Genomic DNA, 15,415 nt, shown 5'->3' with positions numbered 1-15,415 from the left:
TTCATTTCAATATGTTGCACATCTATGGATAGTTTTACTAGGAGAAAGCCAATGAAATAATTAGTATCATTAAGGAGGAAAAAGTGAGAGCCTGTTGGGGGGGCGAGGGCTGTGCTGCTGATATTTCTGCCTTTGGTTAAGACGCTATTTAGCCTGCTGCTTGCTGGTTTCCATCTTTATCTGATCACTGCTTGAAACACCTAATTGCTGTATTTATTACAGTTTTCTTTAACTTGCCATAATTTCATAGAAACTTTCATTTGGCATCGAAGATTAGCTAACTAGGATTTTCTGAGCATTCTGCTGTTTACACTGCTGCTAATAAGTATTTAATGGTCTGAGATTTTAAAGTCATAACTATGCAAATTCTGGCCAGGTCCCTGAAGGACCATAGTTAATTAAAAGCAAACAGAAAGCAGAAGATTGGCCACATACTTCCCCATCTTGGGAGATTAAGGCCAACTGGTGTGTTTCAGGCTAAGCGGCGTCTTCCCCGCGTGGAAGGGCACTGTGCAGTACCAATTTTGTTTTCTGGGAACTGTGGGCGTTTGAGGCTGGGAGGGACTGGTGCCTCTCATCCTTCAGAGAGCTTCCAGCCTCCTTCCCTGGGCTGAAATGCAGAGGGATGAATTTGGGGCTGTAAGTGTAAACCGGTGGCTTCCCGGTACAGAGAGAGTCGGTGTTCAGAGGTACACACGCTGATGCTGCACAGGTTTGAAAAGAGCTTGGATGGATGGATTTAGGAAGCAGCATCACTGCAGATTTATGGAAGAAAGGACACAATATCTCAGGAATTAGGGGAAGCAAAAATCAAGGACAGTAGATAACTATCAGAGAGAGAAAATACAAATAATAATTATCTCAGTTAATAGAGAGCAATACTTTCCAGGGTCCTAGTGTGGAAGCTGCATAAAAGACTCCTGAAGAAGTGACTAGCCGAAAGGCACAGGGAACGAGAAGAAACATTCTGCTCAATCTACAGGGCTATAAAGCATGCCCGAGAAGGGATCTCCAGCTGTACAAAGATGCCAGAAAACCCTCTCCAAAGGCTGCATAACTAACCAGAAAGGAAAGGATGCTTTGGAAAAGAAATGAAGATATCAGGATAGCCGTGCTGCCATACTAGAAGTGAAACGAGATTAAAAAAAGCAAACTTAGGAAGGTTTTCAAATTTCCAGGACAATATTTACCCATGATGATGCATTTTGAAATTAATTGTTTTTCTTATCATGACATGCCACAGATTATAGACGATTTCTGAAGAAGATAGAAAAGAAATATTCAGCTGAGCTCCTCGGTGGCCCATCCTGGCCAACACGCAAAGGAGATGATGGCAGAATCTGGTAATGAACTGCTAGCTTGGCCAGCCACATAGGGCAGGAGACTTGCAGAGCACTGGGTTACCCCTCGAGAAGCAGAAATATTAACCAGCATTTCATTAGAAGAAGAATTAGTTTTTAGGGAACTGAGATAGACCAGTCAGGAGACTGTTAAATGAAAGACCAAAGGGGAAAGTGACGAAACTAGGAAAAAAAGTTAATTCTAAAGCCTCCATGTCAAGAACAAAACTAATCAAGGCACTAAAAGATGTAAAGAGGAGAAAAACGGTATTGTCTATACACCAGTGCCAGGGGCCTGAGCAATAAAGAGAATAGGAATTGTTCATTTTACGAGCATAAACAGTCTAAATGGCATTAAGAAAGCCTGGTGGGAAGATCTGCATGAAAGGAATATTAAAATCAAGGATTTTAACCTAGCTAGGGAGGCTCAAGTGGACAGAAAGGGAGGGGGAGTAGCACACTCTGTCAAAAATGGCATTTTCTAGTACGGAATCAGTGACAATTTGGAAATGAATACTTATGGATTAATTTTCTGCCATATAAAGTAGATAATTCCTCCCAGCTAGAGAAATGGGCTGACAGGAGCCTCATGAAATTCAACAGAAAAATGCAAGGTCCTGCACCTGTGCTGGACTGACCCACTGCCTAAGGACTGATGGGTAGTGGGTCCTCTGAAAAGGACCTGCAAGTCCTGGGGGACAGCAGGCGACACGTGGACCACTTGAGGAAGGCTGATGGCATACCAAGCTGCACCAACAGGAGTGCAGCCACTAGATGAGGGAAGGGATTATCCCCGTTGCACTTGGTAGACCACCTCTAGAATAGCACATTCAGTTTTGGGCCCCCCGGCACAAGAAAGATGTTGATAAACTGGAGCAAGTTCAGAGGAGGGTCACCAAGATGCTCAGGGGCTGGAGCACTTGTCCTGTGAGGAGAGGCTGAGGTGTGGGGGCTTGTTCAACCTGGAGAGGAGATAATTTGGGAAGGACCCAACAGCAGTTCCTTGGTACCTACAAGGAGGTCAGTAAGGAGATGAAGCCAGGCTCTTCACAGTGGTGCATGGCAGGAGAACAAGACAAAACAGACATAAATCCAAGCATGGAAGGGAGGTTCAGATTAGTTACAGAGATAAATCAGCAGTGGGGCTGGGGCGCAGAGAGGTGGTGCAGTCTCTGTCTGTAGTGGTTTTCAAGACTTGACTGGACAACTCTGAGCAACCTAACCTGAGTTTGTTGTTGGCCCTCATTTGAGCAAGAAGATTGGAGACCTCACAAGGTCCTTTCCAACCCAAATTATCTATGATCCTGTATGTCCAGATCATGCTAAAAGACAGGCTGATTAGCTAACTCTCTTGGTATTGGTCTGTAATTCATAGGAGAAGAACGCTCCCATTATCCATCTGCAAGAGTTGAATTTGGGCAACATGTGTTGGTGACACCTGTATTTCCTTGCAATTTCTCAGCATTTACAGTGATGTGCCTTACAACTCAAAGAAAATTGCATTTAAGAATGGAAGATAGAGAGATTGTCTATTAAGCGCTTTTTTTTTTTTATCATAGAACTTAAAGCAAGGACTACTTGATTACATGTGTTATGTACAAATCAAGTAAGGTCATCAACAGTACTAGATATACTTGGTGGATTAGAGAGGCCATATTCATGAAGTTGAAAACACACAGAAACAGCCATGCGTCAAACCAGTCCGGATAACAACTTTAATTCATGAACTGTGGATGACAATCAAGTGGTGTTTAGGAATATTTATCAGGTATCCAAAAAGGTTCAATAGAGACAAGAAAGATGAATGGGCTAAAAAGATAATACAACATAAGTGAAAGCAAAAGCAGCAATGTAATAGCAAGGGAGGGGAAGTTGATACCAATGAATATAAATTAGGAGATGGAAATTGTAGAAAATTTGTTAGAGAATTGAACGAGCACATAAAATGGTACAAGTTAATCACTGGAACTAGAAAACAGAATTGTCACAAACAGTGTAAAAAGGCAGAAAACTTCAATTAAAAAATAAGTTCTATGAGGGAGGTCAGATGATGTATGTGTACCATAGATGATAATGTGCTAGTTTCAGCTCCAGCTGTGATCAAGTACTTTAGACTGTGCCTAAAATGAAAATGAAAATAGGAATATTCTAAGATAAGCAGGCCTGAACAATTTATATCCAAGAGTTTTAAAAGAGATGGCCAGAAAAGATCTGGTCCAACACTGATGATTTTTTATTAGTCTCAGAAAACTGGGAAAGCATCCAAGGGTCAAAGAAATTCTGACGTTGTGCCAGTACTTTAGAAACACAGTGATCTCAATAGGCTGACTGGACTGATGCTGATCACAGCACAGTAATGAAATCGCCAATATGCAGCTTTGATAGATTAAAGGTGGATAATAAAATTAACTATAATCAACACAGGTTTAAGGAAAAATAGACATCATCAAACTAATGTGCTATAATTTCTTATGAGATTACAAGTCCGGTTCACACAAGTAATTATGTTGATATGGCTGGAGTGATATGAAATCATGATGACATACATTAGCTGAAGAAAAACTGGCTAAGTAATAAACCTTACATGCAACAGTAAATGGGGACTCATTCGTGAGCAGATGTACTTCTGTAATGCAGAATTCTTGCCACTCCGTTCTTTATTTATTTATCACAACCTGGCAGAAAATTAAAAAAAAAAATCACTAATGGATTTTGCAGTTGAAGCATATTTTTGGGAGAACAGAAAAGAAATGAAGAGGACAAGTCAGCGATATAGAACAGTATGAACTGCTTTGGAAATGCAAATAATATGCATTCCAGCATGAACAAATGGAACAGCATACATCTGGGAACAAAGTTTTCTGTTCCTACTAATAGGAAGGGATTTTCTCTCTTCAGAAGAGGAGACAGAGGGGAAAAAAACCCCAACCAACCAAGCCTGGAGCCAATGGAGAAAGCAGCTGAATGAATTGATAGGGAGATGCCGTGATTGATTAGATGGGCTACTGCAACACTTGGCTGTAGGAGCTAGGAAATTTCAGGCTGGAATAGAGAGACAGTATTACTACTGAAGGCACTGAAGCAGCTGCACAGAGTACTGTGTCTTGTTCTGACATCCACCACTTTTAAAAGCTGTTAAAAAATACTGCAAGTATATCTCAAAATGCCAAAATATACAAGTCATGCCATTCTTCTCATCAAAGGCAAGGTCAGGATGGGATTTGACCACAGCTTATGAGATCTACATGGCAAGCTCCAGTGTGATAATGGAGAGAGGCTAAGATGGGGCATTCTCTGAAAGATAGACCAGCCTCTCCTCAGCCATTGGACTCCAAGCAGCGAGTAGTTAAGGAAAGATTTTGGACATATTTTGGGCACATACTTGTAATCACAATCATCCCCCCAGCCATGTAGTGAAGCTCTCTCGCCCTTAACTACCTACCTATTTACTCAAGTAAATTGTGTACCAGAACATGTCATGGGGATGCCACAGAAGAGGGCAGAGACAGATATAATTCCCACCACAGATCATTAATTACAGTACTTGGCTCAAGAAAAGCAGAACAACCACTCCCTTAGTGGAATTAATGCCCCCAATGCCAGGTAGGTTGCACAAATTCACTCCTTGCCCAGGGACCCTCAGGACAGACTCATGTAAAGGGACATCTCCCTTTCCAGAGGGACAGTGGCATCATCTCCAACCGCATGTGAACACAACTGTCTCACAGAGTAGAGCGAGCAGAAGAAATCGCTCACTTTTTTTTTTGCTAGTGAACTGCCTAGCTTGAAAAGTTGATGAGTGTTAGCCTGGAAATAAGTGACTCTAAATTCACGCACATATAGACACTGGCTGACATTTCCAATATGATTAGCATTGCCATTATCTCAACTTTCAAAACGTAGTAGGCTCTCAACTTCAGGAGGCTGCCCTCTGAAGTTGCCTCAGATCAAGCTCTCCAAATACACCCATCACCGTGGGAAACAAATGACAACAGACAAGACCTAATCACAAACGCAGGGGAAAAGGGACTCCCACCAGGACAGCTGGTGACAAGCACAGTCTGCTTGAAACGTCTGGGAACTTGCAACCTCCTGTTGCCAGTGAGCAGTTGGGAAATGGAGCATTGACAAGCTGAATCTGCAGCCTTCGTTGCTTGTGTGCGCAAGGGCATCAGCATTCTTCAACCCAAATTACCTTGCTGGGTTTTAGGAGCTGAGGGGAACAATGGGAAGTGTTGACTTAGGACTCTTGTTTGGGGTTTTTTCTAATCCTTTCTGAAAAAAACGTGTTGAAGATGGTTGGGGGAAGGAGTGTGCGAGGGGGGAGAAAGTTCTGGTGATGTCAGCTCCTATTGCCATGGAAACGGAACATTTTTAGTGACAATGGAGTCTTCCTCCTTGAGCTGCTGGGTTGCGTGGGGTGCAGGGGCAAGCAGGGCAGGGGCACATGAGGGAATTCAGCTAACTAAAACTATAGCTTCTGGCTTTCCAAGGAAGCGAGGAGAAAACTACAAATGAATGCCTGAATACATGGTTTATGTAACCAAAACACCGTCTGGGGCAACAGCAGCAAATAGTCATTATGCTCTTTGATGAAACATGCTGTCATGCAGCTAGCCAGATGGAGGTACCTCAGCTGCCCAGGAATGCCCGACAAAACAGTCCCTTGCCTGTATTTTGCTTTTCCATGCTACAGTTTATTCTTCCAACCTTTGCTGCTTCGTTGGTGTTTGTTTGGAAAGGGAGAAGGGGAAAGAAGGGGATGGGAAGTACAGTCCTTATTCTTGAAATTGAAAGAAGCTGCCTCTGGTTGGGATCTAACTCACTGGCATGGAGAAAACGCGCAAGACCTGAAGCAGGATGTCTTCTCTTAGTCAGAAGTCTAAGGCAGCATCTGGACCCAGAGCAAGCTGAAGCCATGATCCAGGCATGGGACCAATCAGGATAAAGCTTGGGGCTTAAATCTGAGGTTAAATAAAAGCCTACAGTCTGTATGTAAGGGCAAGTTTGAGCCTTGGATTTGATTTAAACAGTGCAGACAAATTTAATGAATTTCAAAGAATAATGAATTAATAACCACAAGCTTTTATAACTTGAAATACATTATATAGTCATTAGTCCTATATAACTAAATGGAAAAATCTTTCTTTAGCAGAAGTCTTTTGAGATCAGATATTCTAATGAGATTACTATCATTTCAGCCTGACACCTCATGAGGAGAATTGTATAGAAATCAGGAAACAAATTTCTTTTAGTTTTGGACCTGAAATGAAAAGTCCTCCATGCTGATTATTTTATATCCAAGGAGTTGATTCTGTCTCCTTAGCATTGAAAGGAGTTCAGATATGGGCTTTTTTCCTAGTACTGCTATCAGATGCACAAAAGACTCACTCTCTCCTCAAATTTCTGCCAGCAATGGCAACAGAAGAAAACACATAAATGGGGTTTACTCCCTTATCATCTAGGTAGCATGGAATTCACTTGCTTCCTGCATGGAGTAAGCACTTGAGCTCACCTTCTTTCATTTAGCATTACCCTACTGATTTCTTCAACTCTCCAGATAGCACCACTCCACATACCATGCTTGCAGGGATACCAGGTAGAGCAAGACCCCCAGTTCCCAAGCCTTTTACCCCATACACCAGCAATCCTGTGCCCACCCAGAGCAGAGCCTTCCTCCCAGCATACCGCAGCACATCACCCTCACAGAGGAGCACCATGGGCTCCAAGGTGCCCCTTTCAAACACACCCGTTCTTCCCTTTCCTCCTCAAAGGCTGCTATGGTAGGGTCTTGCTTTCCTTGCATCCAGTAACCAACAATTTTGCCACCAGGAGCTCAGGCTAGAAAATACAATGATCTGGCTTTTCTCACCACCATATGCCAAATGCTTTAACTTGGCCTTTCCTGATGAACTCTCAGTCCCCATGCCAGGACATTTTAAATCAGATGCTAATCACAGCAAGCTCAGCCACAAGAAAGGTCTTCCCATCTCACACATGTTACATTAATTTAGAAAAAGCTACAGCTTTCATCTGCCTGTACTCCATTCATGCACAAGCTGGCCAAGAATCAGCCTTCAAACTTTTACAACTGAACTGAGTTTGAAAATCTCTGCTCCCCCCAGAAGTAAACAATTATATGCCCCTCCAGAGGGAATGACTTTCAAGTCTTGCTGTAGAAGAACTGTGTCAAAAGCAAATATAAAGACAGCGCTGCTCCGCACCACAGGGGAAAACTTTGCAAAGTGAGCTTGAACTCGCTGCTGGCTCAGTCAGTAATACACACACTTCCAGGTGACAACGAACATGGGTAATTCCTTGCTGGGAAAAGAGGAAAGTGGGGGTTTCTCTCTGAAAAGACATTCACTAGCTTGCTAGGAGAACAGCAATATTACACATTTATTTCTGACTACTTTTTTTTTTTTTTTACTGTGCCACAAGGCAATCTAATTGAAAATGGACAAATTCCAGAAAAGCACATGCCCACTGGTATCAGAGATGGACATTTTGCTGTGATTCAATAGGCAAATCCTGGTAGACTTTCCACTTCCTACATGCAGAGGGGAAATCAGAGCTTCACCATAGCAACTTTGTTGTTAAAAACACTCAAATGTCAGCTTGTCCCAATAGTACTGTGGGTAAGGCCAGTACAATACAGAGACAAAAAGCCCAGAGTAACAAAAATGACATTTCTACCTTTGAAACACTGCTGCTGGAAACAGAGAAGCTAGCTTGGTTTTGGTAAAGATTACACCTCTTCCACTCAGACATTTTAAAAACAAAATGAAAAAGCTTCTGAGCTAGCTCTTCAGCTGGTACAAATGAACACCCTCCTCTGAAGTTGTGCATGATAGATGGCTGCACATCAGCTGGGGAGCTAAACTACCTTGTCTCCTGTTTCTTCCATAGACTGCTAACCCTGGCACGTCTGATTCCAGTTCCAGGTGTACTGGAATAGCACCAGAGTGGAAACTTTCCCCTCAGTTACATCACTTCTGTTCCATGCAAGACTCTAGCAAACACAGAACAAATAAACCCAGAAACTATTGACCTACCCAGCCATGACAATGAAGAAATCCAGGCGGTTCCAGGTATCTCCAAGGTAACACTTCTTGCCAAAGATCCCCAGGGCCACCATCTTTAAGACCATTTCCATAGCAAAGAAGATAAAGATGAAATCATCAAATACCTGCCAAACAGAAACCCAAGAGCACATCTGATAAGCATTCTCGGCCTTGGACTTTAAAACACAGAATGTGAGATAAATGGCTCAGCTGAGGACATAGTGCAGGTTCACACACAGCTCGGACAGCACATACCAATCACAGATGGAGGCTTCAGATATCTGAACATCACAGCCTCAGCAACACTATAGATGACAAACTTTGCTGTCACCTTCTCTTTGGGGAAGCAGCAGGTACAGCTAGTACATTCACAGGCTGGATGTACCCATGGCCCTTCTTGGCATACCTTTTATTTCTTCTCCCTTTGGGCATCCTGAATGCCACATTACCTGTGGACTCAGTAGTACCTTTGCTCCTCAACAGAGTAGCAAATGCATTGGGGGCTGCTATTGTCTCCTGCCTGGACATTGTAGCCTTAGTTATTTCTCCCTAGCTTACCTCTGAGCTATGCATCCTGTAGCTGTCTATGTCAGGAAACCCCTGCTTACGCACAGGATCAGGAAGGTTAGCAGCTGTTCTGCATTGCATGGTCACAAGTAGACTTCATTCGTTATCTGTCTCTCACCCCAATCCCCTTCTCAAAGCAAGTTCTTGCCATTTTACAACAGGATAGCTTACTGCCAGGGACATTCTTGCCCACCTGACTAGGAAGGTGTTACCCACACGCTGAAGGAAAGCATGCGTGAAAATTTCTGACTTGGACTGAGGCACCATCACAACAAGAAGGAAGTCTGCTTACCTGTAAGATTTTACACCTGTCAGAAAGGCAGTCCATATCCTCACAAGGCTGGTACATCCCCAGGGTAACGCAGTTTAACAAAATCACCATCATGCTGACACACTCAAACCAGGTGGAAAAGAGTCAAGGAAAAGTTCTGTAAAAGCATCATGGCTGAGATAAACTTGCTCTAGGCTTAGGATGACAAAATAGGAAGATTAAGGGAAATAACTGCTGGTAGGCTGATTTATTACATTCTTATGGTTTTTTCCCCTTAGTTCCTCACTACTCCACTCCCAGATTAAGCCAAAACTCTTTTGAAAAGGGGAAAGTAGAGGTAGCACAAAAGCCTAAGGTATTTATGCAAGTCAAATCATTGCCATAGTTAAACACATGCTCACTCCTCTCCTGTTGGTTTGTCAAGTCCCTTTCCTCATTGGCTTACTGAATCTTCCAAATATATGGAAGAGACTTTCCAAGGTGGCCTATACTCAAATGTAGCAGAGATCTCCATGATCTAGGAATCTAAATCAAAACGGACAGCTGGATCTCTATGTGAGCCTAGCGATTGCTGCCCTTCTGGGAAGGGGGTACAACACAAGGCTAGAAGTCTCCCTCTTCCCTTCTAAGAGGAACTTGGAGATAAAGAGTTGCCATGTTGGAACAGGTCAATGGTCTATCTAATGTTAACTCTGCTTCCAGCAGTGACCCACGCTGGATAAAACTCCACAATGTGCCTAATTAAGTTATTCAATAACCATGGGGGGAAATTGCATTTCTGACCCCAGCTGGTGATCTGTTTATGCCCTAAAGCATGAGGATTGATAGCCCTTACAATTGTTTTCTCAACTACACTGGTGTCCCTACAGATGCTTTGCTTATTCATTTGAATCCTTTGTTGATAATCTTACTAAAATATCTGCTTCGATAATAGTTGGCAGCCATAAGCTACATTGGCTAATTATACTTTACATTAAAAATTGTTTCCTCCTATTTATTTTTAATTTGTTGCCTTTTAATTTCATTAAGTGCCACTTCATTTATATATTACAGAAGAGGATAAAAAAAGGTGTATTTGTGTGACCTTATCTGTGCTCTCCACACCCTCTACCTGCCTGCTCTTCACCATCGCCTCTCCTCCTGAAAGAGTCTTAAGACCTGATACACACTTATCCAAGAACTCATTTACAGTATTTTAGTTCTAAAAGCAGGCATGTTTCTGTGATATCTTTCCAGCATTTGCACTGCAAAGCAGTGATGTAGATCTAACGAGAATGGACCTCCAACCTCTGGCAGAACCGTCCTTCTTGGGTATTTTAACACACCTCACAAACATATCCGCTCAGTTTCCATGTTCAGACAATTTTTTTTTTTTTTTAAATAACAGAACCAAGAAATTATCCATTTAGAATACAACCCACTGAGTGCGCCCATTTTCAGTCCTTGCAGAACTGAATCCAAAACAGTGGCCTGTATCTCTGGTCACTTCTGAAAGACACTCAACATCTATGGTTTGTTCTGAGCAACTCTTCCATGCTCATTCTCTGACAGTGATTCATGACTAACCCACACAATCTGATCTAGAAGATTATTAATTCTTTCTCTTTTCCACCTGGTTTTTGGTGAGCTACCTTCAGTTGCAAAATCAGACAAGAGCAGGGCACCAGCTCTACTGTGCCAATCATACTATGAGGTGATTTCAAGAATGTGTTATCACTATCCCTCACTAAGATAATCCCAAGTGCTGCACAAAGTAATGCACATAGAGCCCACCCTTGATGTAGGCTTCAAAACCAGAAGACTTTTCCAAGAGGAAAACACCAAAAGGACACAAATAAAATGTTTGCCCTCAGAGGTCTACACAACACAACTTCAACTTTCCACCCTTCTCTCTTACATGTTTCTTTAATGATCTGATCCAAAGCCCAGGAAAGCAATTGGAGAGGTTTCCATTAGCTCCCACAGGCTTTACAGGTAAGACCACAATTCTCTTCCGGACTTTTCAAAATCTGTTTGGCATCATCTTTCACAGAATTACAGAACCACAGAACTGTTGAGGTTGGGAGAGGCCTCTGGAGATCACCAAGTCCACCCCCATTGCTCAAAGTAGCATCAACTACAGCAGATCACTCAGGGTCACTTCCAGTTGGGTTTTGAGTATCTCCAAGGATAGAGACACCAGAACTTCTCTAGGCAATCTGCTCCATTGTTTGACTATCTACACAGTGTTTTCTTACATTTAAATAGGATATTCCATGTTTCAGGCTGTGCCTGTTACCTCTTGCCCTGTCACTGGGCACCACTGAGCAGTCTGTCTCCTTCACTCCTCCCATCGGGTATTTATACACACTGATAAGATCCCCCTGAGCCTTCTCTTCTCAAGGCTGAGCCATCCCAGCTCTCTCAGCCTCTCCATTTTGCAGCAGATGCTTTGACAGCTACTGGAAAGGCAGCACCAGCAAAGCCATGACAGGGGGATCAGTGCTGAATGACACTCTTCAAGGGGCCAAAAGAGTTTTGATGTGGGCTGAGCCAACGGCTGCAGAAGTCCCTCTCCCTAGGCATAAGGCAGACAGGAGAGGTACAGACAGAGCCAGTGCTTAGAACAGCCCTGGATGAAATTAATACGTAAAAAATGAAAAGCAGAAATTGTTTTAAAAGCCAAGGTTTTTTTTCTTCAGCAAACATCCAGAAAACATGACACAAGAGACCCGGAGGCAGGAAGTACTACTCTCCAACTGCAGCCAAACTCAGGGAATTTATGCAAAGGGGCTCGAAGTCAGAGGCTTATTTCATGCAGATCTACACATTTGTGCACATGCTTTGGCAGCAGCAACGCGCAGGTGGTCAGGATGGTCCCGTGCTCCCTTTGCTCCTCTCATTCCCTTTGCGGTGCCCCCCCCATCCCAGGCCACACAGACCATGGCAGGGTGCCTTCAGGCAGCCAGCAAGACCCCAGAGCACAAGACCTGGCCAACCACCGTGAGAGCTCCCAAAGACATTGCAATTTGGGCCAGATGTGCAAGGCCCTCATCTTCTTGCTTAAAAAGCTGTGGCCGGCTGCACTCAATTTCTCCTCCCCTGCTTTTTGGACACCAGCTCTCTGAAAGTTTGCCAGCAGTGTTCAGGCTTCCCGAGGACGCTGCTGAATCGCTGGCTGCTCCCAAGCTGTTAAAATGACATTAGGAAAAGCTGCCATCCCATGGTTTTCCTTTCAGAACAGGCAGGGAACCTGAAAAGGCACATCCAACCTGCAGCGGAGAGAGGAAGAAAGTGCGAAGAGAAAACCGGAGCATCTCCTGCCCCGAGTCAGGAGGGCTTGCTGCCTGCTTGGGTCGGTGGAGGGGGTAATTAGAAGTACCTGCTGCCTTCAACGTGTCACCGCTGTCAACCACAGCAACTGCCTCCCGTCACCACAGCAACAGCCTGCAGCCAGGTTTATCATCTTTCTTTCGGTGATGCCTCCCCCCCCCTCCCCGCATCCTTCACCCCCTCCTTTTCCCTGTGCCTGAGCCTGTAATTAATTTCAGCTACTGACAAAGCCGGTCTTCACAATCTGCATCATTCAGTCAGAAGTTTCATTATTAATTAACTTCTTTCAAAGTTCAAGTCTCCTAATTACAAGTGAACCCATGTACATGCTCTCCCCCCATACCCCAGCCCTTCCTCACCACTGCTCTCCCTTCCCACAGCCCCACTCCCAACACCTTTTCCAGCAAGGTCTGGGACCTCCAACAGGTTTTTGGAAACTAAAAGACGACCCAGGCATTTCTGCCCATGGTCAGCTTCTCGCTCTTGGCCACAAGATGCTTCAGAGGAAGGTACCAGAAAACCCACAGCAATCCACTAAGTAATAACTTGCCCTTAAAGGGAGGTTTTTTCCCCCAATGGTGACAGTTCACAGTTGATTCAAGCCCTTACAGGTAAAGGAGTCATGGCGCTCATTTGAAAAACAAAAAAAAACAGTAAAGGAGAAAGGTTTCCTGACTCCCTTAACTATGGGCTGTTCTTATTATCCACATAACTGTCTCCTTGTAAAAGTCCTGTTAAGCTCTTGGCTTCAGCACCGTCTTGTGGCATCAAGACCCATATCTAGGTTAATTATGTTTGGCCTAAAACACATTTCCCTGCACTGGTTCTATAGCTGGTGCCTGTCTGTGGCAGTGACAATTTGCTTTGCTGATGGGTCCCATCCTTGTCCCTCCACACCCTGAGCAGGGCCTGGCCAGCTGCTGGCCAGGGGCAGCCACCATGTGTCCGTTGACCCTCCATCATGTTTTCCAAGGGACAGGACAAGTCCAGGATGGGGAATGACTCAAGGGGGATGTGCATCACCAGCACACACCAAGAAAGAACCATCATCCACCCCAACCCACCTGGGATGGAGTCAGGGCTGAAAGCCACAAGTTACAGTACCCTTAAGGAGATCTACAGGTGCTTCTGAGAGCTGGATGTGTTGCAGTAGTGCTTGATAACATGACTGTATAATGCCAGATGATGTTAGAAAGAGGTGATTGTTAGAAACAGATAATGGGATACAGGCAAAGCTTTTGGGCTCAATTCCCAAATGACAAATAGCAGAAGCAAGGTATGCTGTAGTGGAGCTGTAAATAGCTTGCACCTGGAAAACTAGGTACCACTTCATGTTCTTGGGATCAGCCTCAATCTCTGCTTTTTACCACTGACAAAAATACACCAGAGCAAAACAAAACAACACTTTGGGACCTCCTCTCCTCTTCCTCCAACATCAGCTGAAGAGTAAGTACACCAGGCACAAAGAGCTCCCCAGTGGCTGGCGCTCCTAGCAGCACAGAAAATATGAGCTTTACAAGCATGACAATCCCTCGGTCTTTCCTGTCGCTATCTCCACACCCCTCCTAGGGTATGCCTTGTGCCAATTCACATCTTGAATATCTCAGACCTGTTTAACCTGCAGTAGAAATGCCTTGGCTACAAAGCACTTCCAGCAAGGGGAAAAAGCCAGCACTGGGGTGTAGCTGGTCACAGCAGCACCTGTTCCTGCCCCAAAACAGAGAGAAGATCCTGCTGCGGTAGAGCAGTTCGGTGACTGAACTGCAAACACGGAGCCCCGTGCAATGCATCCCAAACACCAGCCGCCCATGCACACAACTCCTCGTGACTTCCCACCTCGGAGCAGCGCCAGGCAGGCGCAGCTGCAGGCGAGACATCACCTTTGCGTGATCACTCCTCTCTGCTTCCCCCTCGGGCTCCTCTCCACTGACCTCTCATCCCACCATGCTTCCCACCAGCTAAATGGCTGCACGCTGCAATTCCAGTTTGTGGTGATTGCATTTTCTTTCCCTCCTTTTGAAATAAATTAAGGACAGTGCCGTGTTCCTTCCTTTGGGACCCTCCTGCAAGAAGCTGGTAGGATGCTGTAACTGCAGCAGGACCGTTAATGTTTCATTTATAATGGAAGGAGTGATGCGTGTTGTGAAGGTCAGAGAAACGGGTAGCTCCAGGAAAAGAACTGCTTATTTTCTCTGTCCCTCACTGCTGTCGGCTTTTGCAGATGCACTCACCGGTGAGTTTCTTCCCACCACCACCACTTTTTTCTTACCCCCACGCACTTTTTTTTTTTTCCTTCTATGCTGATGCATAGGAGTTTCATGGTCTTTTCCCACAAAACAAGCTGACAGAAGCAACAGGGTTCTTTCTCTTCAGCCTCAATCAGCTAAGCTAACCCACTAGAAAAAGTTGAATGTAACACCTGATGTTCACTCAAAGGAAAATACATCTCAAAATGCATTTTGTGTTCAAATAGATCAAAACAATCAAAACATTTCTCAGAACAAAAAGCTTTAACAATCCTATTTTGGAAAGGCTGAAACATTTCTTCTTTGTCTTTAGTGCAAAGAAATATTTCAACATTACAGAAAAAAGGTTGTGTTTTTTTGACCTGACTTAGAACTCTTTTTTTTGAGTTCTGAGTCAATTGGAAATTAAATGCCAACACCCAGCATTGCAATGCTGGGATTTCATGGTGGCCAAGCCATAGAGGGCAATTTATAAAGCCTTTTCGCAAGCCCTCAAGGTCAACATGCTCCAGGCGTTCCCAGGTGCAATCTCTTGTACATGTTTGCTTCTATCACATCATCATTTATATATTCTTCTCACGGAAGAGGAGGACCTGAACTTTAGAGAGCCGATAT

The 15,415-nt window shown here is 44.1% G+C and overlaps 1 protein-coding gene across 3 annotated transcripts in view; it reads right to left on the bottom strand.

Moving 5' to 3' along the window:
• Positions 1–9,362, bottom strand: part of CACNA1I (calcium voltage-gated channel subunit alpha1 I) — a 91,416-nt gene extending 82,054 nt beyond the window's left edge. For all 3 annotated transcript variants that reach the window (XM_052790359.1, XM_052790360.1, XM_052790361.1), the window contains exons 1-2: positions 9,264–9,362; positions 8,396–8,529 (exon numbers count right to left, since the gene is read on the bottom strand). In XM_052790359.1, coding sequence (XP_052646319.1) covers positions 8,396–8,529; positions 9,264–9,356 — 227 coding nt within the window. In that variant the 5' untranslated portion in view covers positions 9,357–9,362. The remainder of the gene's footprint in view (positions 1–8,395; positions 8,530–9,263) is intronic.
• Between the last annotated feature and the right edge of the window lie 6,053 nt (positions 9,363–15,415).

The sequence above is a fragment of the Harpia harpyja genome, chromosome 6 (genome assembly GCF_026419915.1).
Source record: "Harpia harpyja isolate bHarHar1 chromosome 6, bHarHar1 primary haplotype, whole genome shotgun sequence".
Classification (NCBI taxonomy): Eukaryota; Metazoa; Chordata; class Aves; order Accipitriformes; family Accipitridae; genus Harpia; species Harpia harpyja.
This window is presented reverse-complemented; position numbering and strand designations above follow the sequence as displayed.